General features: G+C 39.7%; 1 protein-coding gene across 1 annotated transcript in view; it reads right to left on the bottom strand.

The window, feature by feature from the left end:
- TMTC4 (transmembrane O-mannosyltransferase targeting cadherins 4) overlaps positions 1-15,686 on the bottom strand; it is a 56,336-nt gene that overhangs the window by 23,504 nt on the left and 17,146 nt on the right. Inside the window, exons 5-6 of the mRNA XM_009638792.2 lie at positions 6,220-6,317; positions 4,120-4,212 (exon numbers count right to left, since the gene is read on the bottom strand). Of these exons, the coding sequence (XP_009637087.1) occupies positions 4,120-4,212; positions 6,220-6,317 (191 nt within the window). The remainder of the gene's footprint in view (positions 1-4,119; positions 4,213-6,219; positions 6,318-15,686) is intronic.

Here is a 15,686-nt window from a genome sequence, read left to right as displayed (position 1 = left end):
AATTGTGTTTTATCTACATTAACTCAGTTGATTTACATCACGTATTTTGTAATACACACTTTAGGGTCTAAAGAAGGCAATTCACATAAAACATAGAGAAGTGATGTCACAGAAGCTAAATTTAGCACACTTTCCCATTTTTTCCCCTGTGAAGTATAACGTATTTTCTCCAGGCACACATCAGTTTCATAAATGAAAAGAAAAACACTATACTGTAGAGGTTCTTCAAGCTTCACGAGCAGAGATTGGAAAGAGAATAATCAGTAACTATGATAGCCCTGTCACAGCTTCGAGATGCAAACCCAAGCTTCCAACACCCTACCCAGCTAGCAAATGGTAACTCAGGTAGGAAATGAAGGGTTGCCTTAGAGCTGTCTAAAAACTAACCTGATGGCTGAAATTGCTCTACATACAGCCTCAGCAAGTCACTAGAGAAGCAGGAGATGGAAGACGAGAGTTTCTCTGAAATGTGAGATCATTTGGGTTCCTTCTTTTTCCATTCTACATGTCTGAAGATTAAAGTGTTGGCAAACTATGGATTTTTACACAGAAGAATTGACTGGATCCTAAAAAATAAGGTCATGTGATTGCCAGTATTAGTTTTCCTTTAGTCCTACCTTTCTCCCTTAGCCTGATATGCTTCTATTACCTTTTAAAACCCGATAGTTATACATGATCGATTCTGTGTCCTCCACGAGAGATGGCACACTAATTATGATTACCTATTGCAACATGCTGATTAGCAAGCACCACCGTAATTATTTAGGAGATCAATATTAGTTATTTCTGAAGACATGAAGAAAAATAGGCTTACTGCACAGACATCTGACAGTGCCCTGGCTTGAAGATATTTATTCTCTAAAATGATAGAAAAGTTAAGTTTAAAAGCAATACTCAGATGGGTTTTTAAAATCTGTAGTTGACAGCAGAGTCATTATACAATTTTTAGCTGAATGCCTAACGATAAAGAAGTTTGTAATGTTGATTTTACACAAGCTAGCCTTTGTGCTCAGATGGTTACTTCCAATTTACACATCCCAGTAACTGAAGACACTACAATGAGGATTACAGGAAAACATTCCTAAAAACTAGTTTTGGAACAGAATTGTGCTATGAAGGAAAACCGTATAGTGACAACTTATAACTCCTTTATGACAGAGTAACTACACAAAACCTCTCATCCCAGACTTCATTTCGTTTAACAGTACATGCAACTTCGTAAAGGCCAGATTTCACAAATCACCACAAAATCTCTTAGTAGGCAGAATTTAAAAAGTAGAAAGAGTATTATCGTATCATCTTTGATTTAGAGTTAACTGAAATCTGGCATGAAACCGAAACCTGTCTCAGTCAAGAAGAAAAAAAATCTGCAAGTAAGAGAATTTAAGACCTGCCTTTCAACAAAAGAAAACAAAAAAAACCATCTTGAATACACTTCCATGAAAAGAGCAGAACAGATTTTTGTAGGTGGCAGGAGCTAAAATTAATTACTTCTATTAAAAGAAGAAGAAAAAAAGGCACATTTGATGTTTTCTTCACCCAGACAGAACTGTTTAAAAGTCACAAAAAACAGAAGCATAATGCCTTGAGCTCTTCATGATTAAAGAGTAATCCTCCAAAAAGGTTTGACTCTGACACATTTCACAGAATCATAGAATGGCTTGGGTCGGAAGGGACCTTCAAGGATCATCTAGTCCAACCCCCGCCCCCAGCCATGGGCAGGGACATCTTTGACTTGATCAGGTTGCTCAAAGCCCTGTCCAACCTGACCTTGAACACTTATAATAATGGGGCACCCACAACTTCCCTGGGTAACCTGCTCCAGTGCCTCACCACCCTCAATTGTAAAGAATTTATTCCTTACATCCAATATCATTCTACTCTCTTTCAGTTTAAAACCATTGCCCCATGTCCTGTCACTACAGGCTCTGGTAAAAAGTCTCCATCTTTCTTATAAGCCCCTTTTATATATATTGAAAGGCCACGATAAGGTCTCCCCAAAGCCTTCTCTCCTCCAGGCTGAACAACCTCAACTCTCTCTCTGCCCTTCTTCACAGGAGAGGTGTTCCAGCTCTCTGATAATTTTGTCACCCTGCTCTGGACCTGCTCTAACAGGTCCATGTCTTTCATCCACCCCAGAGCTGGATGCAGTACTCCAGGTGGGGTGTCACCAGAACACAGTAGAGGGGGAGAATCACTTCCCTCAACCTGCTGGCCACACTTCTTTTTATACAGCCCAGGAAACTATTTGCAGGCACATTCACATACACATTGCAGGCTCATATCCAGTTTTTCATCCACCAGTATCCCCAAGTTCTTCTCCGCAGGGCTGTTCTCAATCTATTAATCCCTTAGTCTGTATTGTTACTGGGGATTGCCCTAACGCAGGTGCAGGACCTTGCACTTGACCTTGTTGAACTTCATGAGGTTCACAGGGGCCCACTTCTCAAGCTTGCCAAGGTCTGGATGACATCCCGTCCCTCAAGAGTATCAACTTTCCGCTTGGTACCATCTGCAAACTTGCTGAGGATGCACTCAATTCCACTATCTGTGTCATTGATGAAGATATTAAATAGTATTGGTCCAAGTATGGACCCCTGAGGGACACTGCTTGTATGGTTTCCACTTGGACATTGAGCTTTTTGACTGTAATTCTTTGGATGCAGCCACCCAGCCAATTCCTTACCTATCTAACAGTCCATCAGTCAAACCCATCTCTCTCCATTTTAGCAGCAAGAATGTTGTGGGGGACCATATCAAAGGCCTTACAGAAATCCAGGTAGATTACATCAGTAGCTTTTCTCTTGTACACTGATGCCGTCACTCTGTTGTAGAAGGCCACTAGATTAGCCAGGCACGATCTGCCCTTGGTGAAGCCATGTTGGCTGCCTCTAATCACCTCCCTGTCTTTCATATGTTTTGACATAACTTCCAGGAGGATCTGTTCCATGATCTTCAAAGGCACCACCGATGTGAGGCTGACTGGTCAGTAGTTCTCAGGGTCCTCCTTATTACCTTTTATTTCCATCATGGTAATTCTGAACTGTCTCTGCTTTAGTCCCCTACAGCTCTAGACTCTTTCCTTGCCATATGCTAGCTGGCATTACTCTCATTATACAACAAAATTTTCCAGCATTCCTGTGCTGCATGAAATACGCCTATACCCCTCACTTAGCCATTCTCGGTCAAATCTATTGTTTCAGTTTTAGAGATTCCACTTCTACTGATTTCCCCCCGAAGCTCTTCACTTCACTCTTTGCAAAGGAATTTAAAAGCCCTGTAAGACTTGTGCTACTCAGAAACATGAACAAGACTTCTCTGCAGCGAAACCACTGATCAATGCAAAGTACAATGAATGTTCCTTTGCCTCACTGAACCCTGGATGGGAGAGGCAAATCATTTAGCTGTTGAACAGCAGCGATGCTCTAATAGGCTGTTGGTCTATTTGGCTGCTATCAATCATTCACCTGAGGCCGATTGGTTCTGTGATTTGGTTGCCAGTACAAATATTAGGTGCCAGATTCCACTTGAGCCAGTACCAGACGAAGTGATACCAAGAAAAGTCAGAAATTTGATCCTTAGTGACTACAAGTGCTTACATGTTTTTTTCTTTTAAACTCCCAAGCTACTAGGAACTGTATCCTGTTTGGTAATTTGTATTCTGAAAAAAAACAGTGTAATACTTTAGTGGGATTGGCAAAGTAGACTTAATATTTCTTTTTATGTACTTTTTCAAATGTCTATCTTATTTGAGAATTTGAATAAGTATCTCTCTCTTTACTCTGACCAAACATTAACATCTGTGTTAAACAACCATTTCAGGTGTATAGGTACTAACCCTGGAGAACTTGTTGCATCAAGCAGTCAGCTCTTCCACATCATATTTTTAACATACTGTTGAGAGAAGTGTGGAATGGATTTCACTATCCAGTGCAATTCTAATGTTATCCCATTACTACTCAAGTTGCTGCAAAGATACCATAGCCTTACTAGGCTGACTGAAAATACCTCTATTTGTTTTTAATTCTCAACAACACCAAAACTATCAGAAGTTGTATCTTTGTCTTTTGTACATGACTGTCTGAATGGCCAGAATGAACAAAACCTCTGAGGACTCACCTCCAATGACTTGTCCTTATGTAGTAACTTTTGAATAAGCTCCAAAACATTTAGTTTGTTAATCACCAGTGCATCAAACACTGCATTCAAACCCTAGGCAACCAAGAGAAAAATAAAAGCATAAGATAGAGCAGCTAACCACAAATGTTTTTTTTAAATACATCTTAAATTCTACTTCTACCATGAGTTATAGTACATCTTAATACTCATTCCAAACAAGTAGATACATTGGTAGTAATGATCTCAGAATGGTAAATTGAGAACCTGAGCTCAGGTAAGTAGAATATCATGTTACTGTAATGGGGATTCTGCTGCTAAATGAAACAACCCTTTGGGCAATACCATGTACCAGCAAGCTGGACCCCAAATGCATGGCTGCAACAGTATTCTGCTCTCTGTTTTCTTTCCCAAATGTTCCACAGCACAAATGCTGCAGTTAAAAGGTAAGGCTTCTGTCAGTAAGGTGGAGTTTCTTTATGCCTTCTACTTTTTTTTGCTGTGCAGCATAGAATCTTTTGACTGTCAGGTTTCAAAAATTTTTTAAAGGGTTCATAAATTGTAGCAACAAACAAAGGCTCAGAAAGATTTGAAGGAGGTATCAGGCCTGCTTTTCTTGCAATTACATCAATATACACAGTGGAAGTTGCTGAAAAAAAAACAGAAGCTCTATGTGACATCAGCCACAACACATAAAACTAGAGCATATTCAATGCTTTGCAGGATTACATTTGCACGTACAACCCCCAAGCAAGCAACCAAAATACATCCAGGGGTAATTCTGCTGAGGTGACCAGCAAAATCCAGCTTTTAACATTTTCCCTTCAATGCTTCAGCAATCACCAACCACAACAACCCTTGAATACTTAGCCTGTACCCTAACAACTTTGGAAATTGCCTCAATGTTCTAAAGACTAAATGGAAAAAAGACAGTAAAAATAGTTCCAGATGAGACAAAGAGTTAGGACACTGGGAGGCCACAAGTCTCTTTCTAAGAGTCAAAGGGAGAAGACAGAAGGTAGGTTAGAGAGTGGCGTAGTTCCATGTAGAAGGCTTTTTAATGTGTGATTTATCCCTTCATCCCTCCGATCCATGCCCCTCAGCACAACAATAAATATAATCATCCTAGCAATGCAACAGCAAACAAATAAAAAACACAGATCCAGTAACAATTCTGTGTCTGATGGCTCAAATAATTACTTCATACTGCTAAAGGAAATAATCGCACCATGTTTTAAGAGAATTCCTTATGTTTTCCTTACAGACACCTTTGAAAAATATATCACTCTACAAACATTAAAAAAATGATGTCCTAAAGCAAGAGGTTTTCTGTAATTTCTTCTCCCTTTTTTTTCTAGCAAGGACAAGAGGGCCCTTGCCGCAAAGAATTCTTCTGATTCTGTTGCTTTAATTACGTCAGTTAAAGCTACAAATTTGATTTATTTATAAAGATATATGGCTTTATAAAAGGTAAAAATCACAGATTTAGCATTTCAGGTGGCTGACTTGGTCACCCAAACCAGAATGTCTTCACTGAAGTAAAACGTCTTCTCTGCTTTTTAAAGCAAGAGCACAGTGAACATGAACAGTAACTGTATCTGTTTGCATAGACAGATCCTTAAATAAGGGACAGAAGGATGAGATTCAGTATTAGAAATGCATAAACAATGGCCCTACTTCTAATTACACTGTTCACAAAAGCAAGAGGGTGGAGCTTTTAAAAATGCTCTCCACCAGTTATGTCTTTGTTCGTAAGCCTTCAACATGAAGTTTGTAGGCCTGCTATCTCAACAATTACATTCAAAACCAAGACCAACAAACATGATACACATTGAAACTAACACTGTATATCTTTTAAATTTTGCGAGGTATTAGCAGATATATGCAACCCACTTACGAAACATAAAATGAAGAATTCCAACTGATTGGCAGGGATACAATCAAGACAGATCTACCAGAATATTGCTTTTTGTCAACATTAACTAGGAAAAGAACAAGAAGGTGTGCATGCAATTAGCTGTGGAAAAGACTCATCTCTGTAGGTTTTACAACAGCACCTGACAGATGCTCAAGTCAAAATTCAGTCAACAAGAGGATTCTTACCAGTATTGTAATTCCTTGTTCTTTGCACAGCATGGCTATTGCACCCAGGATAACACTCACCAGCACCCAGAATATAGAAAAATTATGTCCTTCCTTATCTGTCAAAATAAAGCGTGACATAACATTAGGTTTATACATTTAAAGGTAAAGTTAGAAACGTAAATGAAAAGTAGAATTTAAAAAAACATACAGCACTTAATCTCACTATCTTTTCTATCAGTCAGGATCTGAATACACAGACTTAAAAACCATGGTGCACCTCCTGCAATATGCTGGCATTTGTCCCTTTATTGCAGTAATTTTCTATTCTCAGAGACATTAGAAATCTCCCTGTTTGCAAGACATTTTAGCCAGACTAATTAGAATGGCAGAAGCTTCACATAGTTTCCACACTTCATCATCTGCAAAGGTTAATTCCCAATATTTAGACACATTTGTCATCCTTAGCTAGCGCTCTATCATTACTGGCCACTGTCTTCCAAGCTCCCACAAGAACAAGAAATTCTTTCTAATGGTTACACATGAAGTGTCACACACCCAAACTGTTTTAACTGCAGTCTAATCTACAAAGGCACAATGAGCTGCTTCTCCAGGGCTGCTGCATTTAGCAAGTACCTCATGTCCTTTCATTAGCACTGCAATGGAATGCCATGGAGCTCAAAAATTTCAGCATCTGAGCAGAGAAGCAGTTAGTTCTTGCACTCAGGAAGCAGTTTTACAGCAGGGTGAGGAACTCTGGGGTTAAGAGATCAAGAATAACTACAGCTTCTACTCAAAGAAAGAGTCTTTAAAGACTGCACCATGTAGCTGATTTTGGGTACTACAAGCAGGCATTTCTGAGATTAATATAACAATAAGCCCTGCTTCAGCCAAGGTACTATCACACACACAGTACATGGGTACTTCACATAAAAACATATCTGTCACAACCTCTACTCCACAGGTGCAAGCAACAGAGGGAAGCACTCAGCTCATTCAGAGGCAGTTTCTTGATTCAAGCAACATGGGCTCTACAGGCATCACAAGAATCAATCTTTGACTTGGCACGTGAAAAAACAAAAGTTGAACTCTACATTCATTGACTGAATCCCTTTCTTACTTTCCTTGATCTCTAGAACAGCTCTTCCCCTACTGCTAATGCAGGTTTGACCCTCAGTACTTAAACAGAACTACAATAATGGACTATGGAAAGGGTAAATGGCAGAATTAAGATGAATTTCAACAGAAGTAAGCACCTACACCTAAGCTGGTATACTAGGCTTCCTTTTTAACTGGTTGAGAGAAGAGGACTTTAATCCTTTAGGGATTAAGCCACCTAATCAAATGCAGTTGTCCACCTTTCAGAGAAGTAGCTCGCTCTCTTCACTGATTGTAGAGGGAAACCAGTATACTAGCTCAGATGTTGTTGGGTCAGGTACAAACTGTAACTAGTGTGAAAAGGATCTGCTGACGTTGGCCTCCTTTCTCATTTTGAAGCAGAATACTTCTTTTGTGGCAGAGAACAGTTTTCGTAAAAATATGTGGAAGAACATGTTTTGAAGTTGCTTCTGGCGCTCCTTTCTTACCTAAGACTTAAACCTTCAACAGAGCGAACATTAAGATGTTTGAGATTCATCATTGCAATACCTAGTAGGCATTTGTTCCTTCTCCCTCCACTCCAAATTATATCTTCACAGATGAGGTAAGACTTAACATCAGAGTGCAGATGTTACAAAGTTAAAAGAAAGTCTTCTGAAGGAAAAAGTCATACACATCTCAACAATACCAAAACAAACCATGGAAATACAAAATACATAATGACTAAACTAAAGAAACATTGCAGCTAAAAAAAAAAAAATGCAATGAGGAAACTCCAGCTCACATCAAATATGCAAAAGAACAACTGAGGGTTGCAATTCATAGAGGAAAGGGCTTCAAAATTCATTCTAAGAATATTGCTAAGAATAAAAGTAATATGTCCTACATGCATCCCTTGAAGGAGCTCTTCAACTCTTCAGACTCTGCAATGCAACACTGTTCAGCCAGTTCTTGAAATTCACTTTTGGCTTGTTTTTTGTTTCTTTTTTTTTTAAATGTAGAAATAAACTGGATGAGAGGATGAGAAGACGGAAGGCAAAGTAATTGACTGTGTTCACAAAATGACAATCAGTCATTCTTAGTAAGTGTAAAAGAGAGATCAGTGAACAAATGGACTTCACTGAGTTCACTGAAGTACACTTTCTTCAGCTGAGAGATTTCTTACTCCCAGAATCAAATCCTGGCGGAAAGAAGTCAGGACAGCTAAGCACTTCTCAGAGAAGCAGTATTCAGTACACAAATACAAATTATCTTAACATGGAAGACAGTGGGAAGCATATATAGTAAGAGACCAGCTGGTGATTCACAAATGCTTTGATGATTTGAAACATAGGAAGTAATAGGAAAAAAGGAACTAGGTCAAATTATCAAGGACAAGTACAACAGCAGCACACTCATACAGAAACAAACTCAGAAAGGTCACATCACAACATGAGAAAAGGTAGGTATTGAAAGAACAAACCCTACAATTCCATAGATATATTAGTATGAAGAGCATCAAGGAAGGAGTTATTCCAACATTCAGTGGGAAGGAAAATGGACAATGCCAAGAAAGCAGAAGTGTTCTGTGACTTTTTGCTTCATTTTTTTCACAAAGAGGTCAGCTGCAATCAGATGGCAAGCACACCACGAGTAGAAAGGAAGCAAGAACAAAAGCAAAAACAGTGAACGACAAGACACAGAATTTGTAGAAGTTAATCTGTTTTAAATTACAATTGATTAAATTTACTCTAACAGGTCCTATGCAACCCAGAGTAATCTCAACTGTTACCTGTAAGACATCATGAAAAACACATGAGAATCTGGAAGCTTGAAATAAAACAGTACCTACATGCCTACTTTTAAAGAGGAAAAGAGGTATGAAAGGATAAGCTAAAGAAACAAAGCTAAGCTGATCGGTCAAAATTATCCAAAAAAAACCCCACTTAAGACAAAATATTTTCCAGGTGACCCTCTAAAACATGAAAGGATATGATTAATTGTTTGCCAAAGACATATTTTAGCTATTTATATCAAACTAAGTATAACTTCTCACTTGGATAGGAAAAAAAAGGGCCTTCTCAATGAAAGCCAACCTGTAAACAGCCTATACCTTGACTTCGTGAAGGCATGGGAATACCACAGGAGACAGTGTGAAATACACCAGAAAATATATGGGCTACATGTAATTATCACAGAATGGGAACAAATAACAGCTAGAAAACTACACTAAGAGTCTAGCTTATTGTGAAAAATGTAAAGATAACATTCTGGATTGGGGCTTTCCTTTGTCTGGTGCTAACAGATAATTTTAAAAATTTGGATGATAGAATAAGGAGTATGCTAATTAAGTCCAGAGGTGCTGCCAGGCTGCAATGACCAGCAAGCATATTAAGGAGAAGTCAGAATTCCATTGACAAACTGGAGAAATGGTCTAGCAACAAAACCAATAACTGAATGCCATTCAACAGGCACACATTTAAAGTTGTGCAGAAACAGACCTGTCTTCTTGTGAACATCCCAAATCTGAGATGCCAGGAATGTCTCAGCACATCAAGTGTAGCCAAGCTTAAGTATGGACTCTCAAAGGTGGTAAAAGCACCCAGCAAAAGAGCAAATAACAAGGGACCCATGAGGATCTTATGGGGGACTGCGTCAAAGGCCTGGACTTCAGTAAGGCCTTTGACACAGTCTCCCATAAGATCCTCACAGAGAAGCTGTTGATGTACAGGCTGGATGTGCAGAGAGGTGGTTTGAAAACTGGCTGAATGGCCAGGCCCAGATGGTAGAGATCAGGGGCACAAATTCTAATTGGAGGCCAGTAATGACTGGAGTACCCCAGGGGTCAATATTTGGTCCAGTCCTGTTCAACAACTTAATTAATGGCTTGGATGGTGGGGCAGAGTGCACCATCATCCAGTTTGTGGATGACACCAAACGGGGAGGAGTGGCTGATGTGCCAGAGGGTCATGCTGCCATCCAGAGGGACCTAAACAGGCAGGAGGAGTGGGCTGTAGGAAGCTCATGCAGTTCAACAAGGGAAAGTGCAAAGCCTTGCAGCTGGAGAGGAACAACCCCAGGCACAGTACATGCTGGGGGCCACCTAGCCGGAAAGCAGCTTGGCAGGAAAGCACCTGAGAGTCCTGGTGGACACCAAGTTGAACACGAGCCAGCAATGTGCCCTTGCAGCAAAGAGGGCTAATGGTGTCCTGGGCTGCATTAGGTAAAGTATTACCAGGAGGCCAAGGGAAAGGATCCTTCCCCTCTACTAAGCACAGGTGAGGCCACACCTGGAGCACTGTGTCCAGTTCTGGGCTCCTCTATACAACAGAGACATAGACATACTGGAAAGAGTCCAGTAAAGGGACACAAAAATGATGAGGGGACTGGAGCGTGTCTCCTGTGAGGAAAGGCTGAGAGAGCTGGGACTGTTCAGCCTGGAGAAGAGAAGGCTCGGGGGGAATCTCATCAATGTCTATAAATACCTGAAGGGAGGGTGCAAAGAAGAAGGAGACAGGCTTTTTTCAGTGGTGTCCAGTGACAGGACTAGAGGCAATGGGCACAAACTGAGACACGGAAGGTTCCCTCTGAACATCAGGAAACACTTTTTTATTGAGAAGGTCACCAAGCACTGGCATAGGTTGCCCAGAGAGGTGGTGAAGCCTCCATCGTTGGAGATACTAAAAAGTCGTCTGGATACAGGCCTGGACACTGGCCCTATGTGACCCTGCTTGAGCAGGTCAGCTCAGGTGACCCCCAGAGGTCCCTTCTTTTCAGCTGCATATGCGGAAGAAGTTCTTCACTTTGAGGGTGACAGAGCACTGGAACAGGCTTGCCAGGGGGGTTGTCGAGTTGCCTTCTCTGGAGATATTCAAAGCCCACCTGGACTATGTCCTGTGCAACCTGCTCTAGGTGAGCCTGCTTTAGCAGGGGGGTTGGACTGGATGATCTCTGGAGGACCCTTCCAACCCTTGCCATTCTGTGATTCTGTGATTCTAACCTTAACCATTCCATGATTCTGTGATCAAGATCTCCTCCCAGAAGCCATAATCGCTGTTCCTTTGTTTTCTCTTGCAGCCTCAAAAGGTCAACACAGTCATATACAGAACCGCAGTATTATGAAAATTCATCAGCAATTAAACTTCAAAGAGAAAGAATTTCAATGAAGAAACATTTTATCTTGTGCTTGTTCCTGGGTCAATATGCACACCACCACTCCCCCGCCCCACCCCAACTGCAGAAATCTCAGTGAACTAGGCTGGAAAAATAGATACACAAGACAGTCATTCAGCAATGCCTTCAATTTTCTCTTTTTTTAACAGTGATTTGAAAATGTGAAGCACTGCATAAGTGCTAATTATTATTATGAGATACACACATGCCAGCTCTAACAAAGCGCATTCCCCTAATACGGTGCTTCCCACCAGAAAAATCTTGTGTCAGAAAACTAAACCAATCTCTCATTGGCACCTGTGCCTGGTTGAAACTGGTGCACCATATTGTGAGTGGGCATTGTGCCACTCTAACAGATGGACCAAATTGTAACCATGCCAAAGAAACAGAGTACTTGCTCCTTTTCTTTTTTTTTTTTTTAAGCTAGAAAAATACAGCATTTCTATACAAAACCAAAAAGGGCTGCTCAGATGGTCCCTCTTTAGGAGTACGTTAAGTCTGAAAGTTGAAGGGATTCAATGAAATACCTATATAAACCATAAACAAGCTATGAGGGCTCCTCCATTTAGACTGCTAGACTTAAGCATAAGCATTCCTAGACCAAGGACGCATACACAAAGTGTTTTACAGTGTGGAATTGACTGATCCTAAATTTATGAGCAGCACATTGGTATCACCTCAACTCTAACTTCCTAAACGCTAATCCTGTTACAAGTGACCTTATTTTGCAGTGTCCTAAATTTACAAGTCAATGAAGACAAATTCCTTATAAGTTAAGTATATGAAGAAAACACTACATTCAGATTAGCAAGCTTAGTCATACTTTAAAGTCAAACTAACAATATCCCAAACAATTATTACCAATTCAGACATTTAGGCATTTGGCATCTCCTTCTTCAAAGTTAATGGAGCAACTTGGGGCTCAGCCAGGTGGCAGCTTGGAGCAGCTTAAGAAGTCACCACCTTCAGGTGAAACCTAGTAATTGGTTCTGTGAAAGCACCTAGTCCTTTGAAAGTTGAAGCAAAGTTAGTTATGTTGAGCTTCTGTAGGAAGTTTTAATTTTTAACTGAAATAGATCACAAATGCTCATATATTCCATTGATGTGCCCTTCCTGCGGGCATGGTATCTTCCAACTAAACTGCTACAAATACTCATCTAACCAAGCTCTAACATTTCCCTGCTTGTGAATTGCTAAGCAAAGGGGGAAGAATTAACTGGTCATGAAAGATCACATAAGAATCCACCGTTAGAATTAACTTAAGCCTGAGGTCTCCTTGTGTGTCTCCATATGTACATACTACTGCAGCTCAGCTCAGTGTTTCACTTAATAATGAAATAACAATAGCAAATGCCATTCCTAAACATATCCAAGCATCTCAAACTCATTACATATATGCTACAGTAAAGGGATCATCTATCCCTGAATTACACCTTCTTGGACAAGCAAAATTTAGCAATAATTCTACAAAAAAAGGTTACTGTTTCTCCTCTGCCTACTAAAAAGTTGTTAGTTTTTCCACATACAGTTATTCTCTCCCAGTAAGTTCAAATATGAACAGTAGGGCACACTGTTGAAAAATCAGGGCCCACATTTAATAATAGTAAATACCTCTTGACCAACTACAAAGTATCTAACAAATTCCCCGTATCTTAACAATTCTCTCTTTCACACAGAAGACCTATACATTTCCAATCTATAGGAAAACCTCCACCACACAAACCTCCAACATTCACAAAACTCATCACTACAGTCTACTTCACATGTTTTATTAAATTAGCAATGAACTAGTAGGTGATTAACAGGTGACTACACAGAACAGAACAAAACAGAAACACACAGCCAGAACGAAGTCATTTTTAGAAGTTGTAGCATATGAGCAAACAGTTGGTCCCCTATTTAATATCCAGGCCGATATTACTCACATGAAGCAAATATCACAAACTCGTAATTTTACACTATTCAGAGATCACCAATGCAGATGGCAAATACATGCAACTGGATCACTGTCAAGGTTGATGACAAAGGAAGGCAAAATGAATACTACAGTGGTTTTAAAACGCCCTATGAATTCCCAGAGAAGCTGCATTACAGTTCAACAAAGTTAATAACCCACAATTCCCTTCAGAACATACCTAAACAGTTGTCAGCTCTTGCTGTCTCCAAAGCCTATGCAGTGGATTTGTCCCCACAGTTGTGTTTTAAAACAGCAGGACAGAATGAGAACAACAGATTAGTTCCTTGCAAATATAAATGTTATCCTATCAAAGATGGTAACATGAAAAACTGTATATTGGGAAAAAGTAACAGAATTTTAGAACTTCAGTAAGACATAATTATAGCCTACATAGCGTGTTAAATGCTGAGACTTAAAAAAAAAATTAATGCTACAGATTCTGGCTAAAAGAAACTGTCTACCCCAAAATCCACCAAAACCACAGATAAAACACATCAGGCAAACAAGCTGCAGTATATCTTGAGCTTTACAAACCATTATTTTCCTTTAGAAGTTTTCCAGTCTGACACAGATATTTTTCTGATCTCCTGATTGTTTTCAGTATGATACATACTTCTCCATAGTACCCGCAAATCATAGAATCATAGAATCACTTTGGTTGGAAAAGACCTTTAAGATCATCGAGTCCAACCTTTAAATCCTCTGCAGACATTTTATGAGTCCTTACTGACAAGCCAAAAAAATTTCTTGCATTCATTCACGCAGACATCAGGTGAAAGCAAGCACTAACCAGCCTCTCTTCTATGACTTTTATCCGTTAGAGAAGACTTCAAGAACGACAGTTCAACAACTATGTCTACGCTAGTGGAAATAAAACAAATTTCTGGAACTCAGCTGTGCACAAACCTCACACTGCCTTGCTGCAAGAGGTTCTTTATGAAAGACTTAGATAACCTATCTATCCGATACTAGCATTGGGATGCTCCCGGTGACAAAACAGCTTATGTTACTGAAGACACAACCATATCAGTAACTTAAACTCAGGCTTTTCAATATTTATTTTCCTCTGATGCTTGCTCAAAGTTCATCATTAAAAGCAAACTCGCATCAAACATGTTTAGGTAACTGTATTCGAAAGACAATACAAATACAGTCCACAAATCCTGAAGGGCTTAGAGTTGTACCCTCTTTTAAGTACTCCAGAAGAGTCACATTACCATGCATCTATTAATAACAATTTAAAAAAATCCACCTCTGATAGTTCTGCTCCTATTGCTTGTAGAAAGCTCATGACCTAAGCACTGTATACACGTGACAGCCAAATCCAGAAACAAGGACACATGCAGTTGACCTAGGGTTTATGGTCATGCTTACCTTTAATATATAAAAATCTAGCAGGACAAAAGGAAACAGGATCTTATAACAAACTGATAAATCACACTTTTCTGCAGAATCATCATAAAGCAGCTATATTTGGTTAGAAACATAAGCCTGGCGCAATGGAATGCACAGAGAGGGTTTTGGTTGGTTTTTTTCCCCTCTCTTTCTTACTAACAAAGACTATTCCACAAAGATAAATTACCTTCTTGGTCTGACCTAGAAAGCAATGCAATACCATCTCTTAACTTAGACTAGAACTATCAATGCACACTGGTGGTATCACAAGACTTTCTGGATCTTGTGAATTTGCCAGCAGAAGAAAAACGTTCTGAGAAAAGGGTATTTTTTCTTTGCTGCTTAAGAGACATTGTTTACATCTGTTCTTTAAACAATAAATGCATATTTTTAAAATGCTTATTCTTTACCTATATTCAGAGTGAGATCAGCTTACTTTTGGGACTCAAGATAGTATTTGCTCTTTGACTCCCTCAATCTATGCAGAATCAAACTCAGCTAAACTCAGATAAAAACACCTTTACTCCGTACTTATCCTATTCTTTGTGAATGGCTAGAACTTTTCACAAAAGAAGAAAATTCATACCACCAAAATGGAGGCCTCCAAGGGTAAAACTTCATATTTACTTTAGTACAACAAAACAACTGAAAAGTCAAACTCTACTACAGCCACATCCCCATATTTGGTTACCTTTTCCTAAAGCATTTCAGACAAACGTAGAATCACAGAACAGCCCAGGCTGGAAGGGGCCTCCAAAGATCATCTGGTTCAACCTTTTGTGGGAAAGGGAGCCTAGATGAGATTACCTAGTACACTTTCCAGTTGCATCTTGAAAACCTTCGGTGATTGTGACTCTGCCACATCTCTGGAGAGGTTATTCCAGTG

Source organism: Egretta garzetta, unplaced genomic scaffold, assembly GCF_000687185.1.
Source record: "Egretta garzetta isolate BGI_Z169 unplaced genomic scaffold, ASM68718v1 scaffold450, whole genome shotgun sequence".
In the NCBI taxonomy this organism is placed as follows: domain Eukaryota; kingdom Metazoa; phylum Chordata; class Aves; order Pelecaniformes; family Ardeidae; genus Egretta; species Egretta garzetta.
The sequence above is the reverse complement of the archived record's forward strand: the minus strand, read 5'-3'. Positions and strand labels throughout refer to the sequence as shown.